The sequence below is a fragment of the Rutidosis leptorrhynchoides genome, chromosome 2, assembly GCF_046630445.1.
Source record: "Rutidosis leptorrhynchoides isolate AG116_Rl617_1_P2 chromosome 2, CSIRO_AGI_Rlap_v1, whole genome shotgun sequence".
NCBI classification, from domain to species: Eukaryota; Viridiplantae; Streptophyta; class Magnoliopsida; order Asterales; family Asteraceae; genus Rutidosis; species Rutidosis leptorrhynchoides.
This window is the reverse complement of record NC_092334.1, coordinates 304,626,785-304,633,885: the sequence shown is the minus strand read 5'-3', so window position 1 is coordinate 304,633,885 and position 7,101 is coordinate 304,626,785. Positions and strand designations below refer to the sequence as shown.

The 7,101-nt window shown below is 31.5% G+C and overlaps 1 protein-coding gene across 1 annotated transcript; it reads right to left on the bottom strand.

Annotated features, from left to right (window-relative positions):
• Window positions 1-252: 252 nt before the first annotated feature.
• LOC139891827 (B3 domain-containing protein Os01g0234100-like) lies at window positions 253-2,915 on the bottom strand. Its single transcript, XM_071874836.1, has 7 exons — window positions 2,611-2,915; window positions 2,444-2,515; window positions 1,957-1,988; window positions 1,712-1,871; window positions 1,407-1,613; window positions 1,199-1,289; window positions 253-1,016 (listed from the first exon to the last, which is right to left on the bottom strand). The coding sequence occupies exons 1-7, from the start codon at window positions 2,845-2,847 to the stop codon at window positions 253-255; spliced, it is 1,563 nt and encodes a 520-aa protein (XP_071730937.1). The 5' UTR covers window positions 2,848-2,915.
• Between the last annotated feature and the right edge of the window lie 4,186 nt (window positions 2,916-7,101).

Below are 7,101 nucleotides of genomic sequence, written 5' to 3'. Positions count from 1 at the left end.
GGGTAAAAGAAGTCGTCCCTCCCATCAATAATAAATTCAGAAATTTTTTTTTACTAAATTAGCAAGACCTTGGCTTTTTCAAATTCCAGTTACTTCTACTTTATTTAACATAATGACAGATACCACAACAATACACATACATCGATACTTTAAGAAGATCTAATTGATCAAACCACAAGTCCTAAAGTACAAACTTAACATGGTCAACTGTTATCACAAAGTCAGACCACAACAATATCTTCAACTAACTCACTACCAAGGCTCATTGACCTTTTTCTGGAACTCAACTTCATACCCTTCAACTTTCTCCTTAAACCCACCTAGAAAAACATCTATCTTTCGATTACGTTCATATAATTCCGCTACCTTCGCCTCTAAAACCCTAATTTCTTGCAAATTCCGTTTCCTTTCCTTTTTAGCTTCCACACATTTTTTCGCCTCTTCTGATTCAAATGCAAGTGTAGCAAGTGCCCGTACCCTATTGCGTAAGAACCCAACTTTCATGCCCATAATCTCGAAAGATTTCAGTGAACTATCCCATACATCAAACCGTTCCTTCTTTGTAGTAGGCTTGCAATTCTTGATCACATTTGCAATGCTTACGGTTTCACCAATCATACCCGCCACCAATTTGTAATAAACACCGTCCAAAACACCATCATGTAGTATTTCGTTCTTTGCAACACAGAGATTGTAGTAATCTAGTCGAATATGTTCTGAAAGCTCCGTGTCAATGCACCATTTGTTGACCATGATGTGAAAGCCTTTGAAGGTTTTGAGTTCTTCAATTTGTTGAGCAGAAGCTTCTTGAACTTCTGAGAAGACCGAAGAATTTTCCATGAGTTGGCTGCTTTGCTGAGGTGGCGGTTCAGACCGTTTTTGCTTCTTTTTGACCATGGTCAATGGAAGAGAAGTTCTTGCCTTCAGTTTAGTATGTGTCTTAGATTTTCTTCCGTTTGACATGGTATCTGTTGACTTAATTCTCTTTGACTTAGATTCTGTCTTACCTCTCTTACCTGGGTAGGCCACGAGGTATACCTGATTTAAGTACTCCAATAAAATGATTTAAAAGCTTAAAAATACACATTCGGATACCTTCGACGTGTTCAACCTATATGACTCGTTTGCTTTCAAGCAAATAATATTATTTCAAAATTTATTCACATGAACAATTACAAGTAAATGAAATTTGACAAACCTGGAGTTAATTGTTCCTTATGCTCCATGTCTTTTAAAAGACGAATTTCAGAATCCACAACGTTCGGAGTGTCTGTCCTAACAATATAGATCTACAAAATGAAAACCAAATTTATACAATTAGAGAATACTTTAAGTGATCATCATAATCAAAACTATTTGCGAATGTATTAGAAAAATAACACATATGTAAACGAACGAAAGTACACCTTGAATTTGCAAGGTCCAACTAACTGAAAAATCAAAACATCCCCTTCATGCAATTTATGACCAACCGCAAACGACCTCCACCCTCCACTAAGTCCAGACCTGTAGGCAATGTATTTAAGAATATGTTCTTCGCCATTTTCATCTTCAACTACAATCGTGCTCTCTTGTTGCGGTAGAAATGACTTGCAGAAAGGCACTGGTAGGCCCTACACACAGGGGGTGTATCATGTATGTATGTTGAGCAATAATTGTAATTAATTAAACAATAATTACAAGTTAGAAAGGAAAAAGAAAAAGAATCTACCATCCAAAAACAACTAGTAACATGTGATCTGACCATCGTTTTACAAAAGCTAGGATACTCATTTCCAAGGGTCGCTTGTATCCCTCCTGCTCTAACCATAGTTGGTGTGATTTCGGCTGAATCAACATTGTCTCTAATTCCTTTTACCTTGCTTCCAAAACTACACTTATAAAACTTCATGATCACAAATTTAATTATGAACAGGGAGACTTTAAAAATTTAAATTTAGATACTATTATGCTAACCTCAAAGTCGTTGAAGAACCACGTTTCTTGACCTGTTAAAAAAATTAGCAATGCGTAAATTGTTTCCATACTGTGTCAAGCCAGTTGATATAGGTTATGTTCAACTAGTAACCGTTTCATAACACGCTTTTTCAAAACTGTGTCTTCTAAAATAAAAATAATCACTTTCTTGAAATGGCTGGCCACACATTACTTTCATATTATTCACTCTGCAAATGCTAGACTGTTGAACATTTGACTTTAATTGAAAATAACAATTTTACTCGATTTTTCCAATAAAGCTGAATTCGACACCATGCCTATGAATTCGGCATTACAGTTTGTGATTCATTATCTTTTTAAGGTGTCATAATTTTTGATCAGTTCAACTACTATTTAAAAAAAAAAAAAAAAAAATATTACCACAAACCACTACTAAAATGTGACTATTCTAAAACAGCACCAACGAATTACATTACACATCTAAATATTAAAAATAAAAAATAACCTTCGGAGTCAAAATCTTCCTTTTCTCATCGCTAATTGTAAGGGGTTTGCACTTTAACCTTTTCCTTTTACCCTGCGAAAAACACCAGATCTAACCATTAATTAATATAAATACACAAATTAAATGTATTTAAATTTAAATAAAAATATAAAAGATAAAATGGAGACCGATAGGAAACTAGGTGAAGGTGTAAAAGGAGCAACAGGAGGAGTTGCAGTTGGGAGCTGAGCGATAGTAACGACATCGTTTTGATCGTCATCTGGAACTAGTAGCAGTGATTTATCATTATTATTACTTATGATACTATCAACTATAGTATTAGTACTGGGATGGATCTGGATCTGGATCTGGATCTGATGTTGAAGATTATCGGTGCTCAGAGCTGTTGTTGTTGCCATCATCATAAACTCAACACAAAAAAAGTACCCCTCAAAACACGAGTTACAGTTTCCAGCTGTTTCAACTAGTTGTTGTTGTTGTTTTTTTTTTTTTTTGTTTTTTTTTTTTTTTTGGAGTAAAAACAGTCGAATAAAGACATAAAGTAACCACTTGCTACTTTTAATTATTACCGAGAGTACCATGGCCAGAATATTACCAAAATACAATTTGATTTGTTAAAAAGATTAATAAAATTACAAAAATGGTCACTATGGTTAAAACTTGTATTTTTGGTTACTGGACTTTATTTTTTGCACTTATAATCACTGTGGTTTTAAAATCTTACATTTTTAGTGTGATGACCCGGGAATTTCCGATCAAATTTAAACTTTAATCTTTATATGTTTCCGAAACGATAAGCAAAATCTGTAATGTTGAGTCTCGAAAGTTTTGAAATCTATATTCATGTAACCAATTACCCATTGACTACTCCCGACGATTCACGAACAATTGTTTGTAATAAACATGTATATATAAATGAATGTAAGTAAAAACAATAATTTGAAATTTATAAAATATGAATCTTTTAGAATTGAATATGTAAAATAAAATATAAGGTAATAAAGTGATTATTAATGATAATACTATATATAAGTGTGTATGATGTTTGAAAATAATCATTAGGATGTATTTCATAAAATAAATATAAAAGTTTAACAATTATATGTAATTTAAAATGAATCTATATAATTATATATGATTCTATGTATACATATTATTATCATATATATATATATATATATATATATATATATATATATATATATATATATATATATATATATATATATATATATACACACACACATATATTGTGTGTAAATACTTAATTATATATTACATAAGCAATAAATTGTAAAATTTATATATTAAATGTAATTACAAGTTTAATTATAGTTGTTATATCATTATTATTATTATAAAGATAAAAATTAATATCAATACTATGAATATTATTAATTCAAAATTTAGATATAAAAATTAATACATTTAATTTGTTATAATATTATTATTACTAATAATATTGTATTCAATTATTAATATCATAATTAGTAGAAACATTATAACTCTAATTATTATTATAATTAATATCAGTATTATTATTTTATAATTATTATCATATTTATTGAAAGTCATTTTTTTTAGAATTATCATGATTTATGATTATTAATATTAGTATTTATATTATTATTATTATTCATATTATTAATAATATAACTATATATTTATATAAAATTCTTACGGATTAAATGCAGAAAGAATCAAAATCAGTTTGATATCACTTTCATACTGTAATCTAATTTTGTTTCTGTCTTTAAACATCACTCTCGTTCGTACTAATCTGCTATCAATCAATTCCCGTTTTATTTTTTATATATATTTCGATGTACCTGATTAAAAATTCTATCAATCAAATTGAGGGATAAAACAAATGATTCCAGTTGTAATTGATATCCTCCAACCTCACTTTATCATTTATCGATTACAAAAACCCTTTACAACTTGTTATTTAATGGAATTTCAACAGAAAAAGTCGAAGAACACTTGCAAGTTGTAACGACCCTAGAATTTTCAACGTTTATTTATTAATAATTGTTATTATTAATACGTGTGATTAAACGAATGTATGTTATTACATTTACATGTTGCCATGATTGCCCGAACTTGACTTTAATTGCCCGAAACGTCTTTGTGACACACGAAACTTCACGAATAATATTTTTTGAGTATTATTTACATTCATGATTAAGTTTATTAATCATTTTAATTAACTAAAGCTATTAGTTAATTACTTGGGCTTTTAATTGGATTAACTTGTTAATTACATACCTACTTGCGCTTTTATTTGAACTTGGGCTTTTACTAGTGTTATTGGACTTTATGAGCCCACCCTACATTTTAAGTGGACTAGTTAGCCCATACATACATGTAAGTATCATTTTAAGAATGAACTAGTTTGATTAAGGAAGATTGGAATCTAGTTACTTGCCATTCCCATGTAAACACACCCATTAACCACACTTTTGAAGCTTTACATGCTAGAACCCAACAAACAAACTCTTCCCCCCTCCCCACATGTGAAAACCGTCGGCCACCCCTTTGTAGAGGGAGTTTGATTTCATTTTTTTTTATTACTTCTACTTACTTGTTCACTCATCCTCTCATTTTCCAAAACACACACATACTTGCTTTCATTTTTCTCTCTTTTCTTTCTAAAGATTGTAAGTAACAAAAACATTTTTCTCTCTTCTTTCCTTGCCTTAAAACCGTGGCCTTTCACCCACAATCATCATCATCTTTTGTTACTTGTAGTTTGATTACTTGTTGTTGTTAGTTTGTTACATGTAATTGTTAGTTATTCTTTACTAGTTACAAGATCAAACTTACTAGTTTGATTCTTCATAATATCTTGTATTTATCAACAACACAAGAACATAAACTTACTAGTTTATGATTCTACTTTTATTGTTTCAAAAATTGTAAGTTCATATGTAGAAATCATACTTGTAGTTCTTGAAGTAAACTTAAAGTTTACTTTACTTAAAGATCAAACTTTGATTGAATCTTTAAAAGAATGAACAACCATGAACCTTTTACTTATTTATTTAGTTTTACTTGCACTTTAATTTTATGATTTTGGTTGTTGTTGGTCAAGTACTACATGTTAGTCTTGATCTCATATCTCTTGGAACTTAAAGTTAACTTAAAAGTTCAAGAACATGTAAATAAGTTTTCTTTGAATATAACTTTGTATACTTATGCTTGATCTAGACTTTTGGGTCTTGGATCTTCAAGATCTAACTAAGGACTATGTTCTACATCTTAAGATCTTGATTAGTTAGTTTACTTTCAAGTTTGTAACTTGTTATTAGCTTTAAAGTTCATGAATGTGTTAGATCTAAGACTTTGATGTAACTTTGGTTCATCAAACTTCATACAACTCTTAAGTGAGTTATGCTTCATGTCTTAGACTTGCACTTGGGTTATGATGGTCAAATCTTGGTCAAGATGATGCAAACACATCAACAAGTTGTACACTTGAAGCTATATGCATCAAGGATGAGAACCGTGATAAGCATCAAGCACCAAGACCACCGGAACTCACTTTTAACTTCCTGTTTTCTGTTTACAGCCCTCTGTCCTACTGTTTCTGTAACAGACCAGTAGACCTGGGCTACTGAGACCTTTATTTTCAAATATATCTTTTCGAGTAGATAACTTTTCATATAGGACTCGTCTTAATCCGAGTTACGGTTTAGGATTTATGGCCCTCCGATCGTCACTATGTCCTTTAACGTTGTGCAAAAATTTCTGACCTACTCGCACTTAGACTGTCGCCACAGTCAAACGAAGATGATTTTGCTTCTGTAAATTTTACCAAACTTAAGGGACTCATATACGGAGCCATGTCCACTGGTCTCACCTTAATTCAGTAAGGGTAGAGGCCGTGGTGACTGATCGAAGTCAGCCTTTATTTTAAACTACTTTCATGTACGAAACCTACTTTACACCTTTTGTTAAATGATGAATGATGATGACCCTTAAGACCTTATTTACATACTTTTAAACCTATTAAGACAATTTACTAACTTAGTACTATTTGCCTTAGGTTGAGGACCTTCGGACCGATTACTTGCACACCTTTTTTGAACCGACTTTACGACTACATTATCATTGTGAGTTATAGCATTCCCTTTTTACTTTAACTTATTTAGGGAACTGAGAATACATGCGGATTTTATATTTTACATACTAGGAACGAGTACTTAAACTTATATATGTGTGGGTTATACAACGGCATAAACATTCCCTTTAGCTCGGTAACGTTTAATCATTGGTTTTTGAACTGTGAACGCGAATCTTAGATATGGATCCATAGGGTTTGACATCCTCACTCGGGCTAGTCGCGCTAGCATTTAATGAGTGTTTAATACTTCGTAGACATACGCACTTGCCAAGTGTACTTTCAGGGGGTATAAACGTTAAGTTAGTTACCAAGTGCCCACGGTTAACATATACTTTATCATACTGTTTTGAAACGCTCTTTGTAGCACTGAAATCTCGTGGCCTACCTTACTTACTGTTATACTTAAACTATAGCTCACCAACCTTTGTGTTGATGTTTTAAAGCATGTTTTTCTCAGGTGCTTGAGGTTAGCTTCCGCTGTGTACTAGTCGTGCTGTAGACACCCGCTGCTTAGAGTTGTTATCGCATGCAC

Coding starts and splice junctions, on each gene's coding strand:
- LOC139891827 (XM_071874836.1), bottom strand. CDS start 2,847: ATGATGATGGCAACAACAACAGCTCTGAGCACCGATAATCTTCAACAT. Junction 1,989..2,443: donor GGAAGATTTTGACTCCGAAG/GTTATTTTTTAT, acceptor TTTTTTTAACAG/GTCAAGAAACGTGGTTCTTC. Junction 1,017..1,198: donor TAAGGAACAATTAACTCCAG/GTTTGTCAAATT, acceptor TGGCCTACCCAG/GTAAGAGAGGTAAGACAGAA.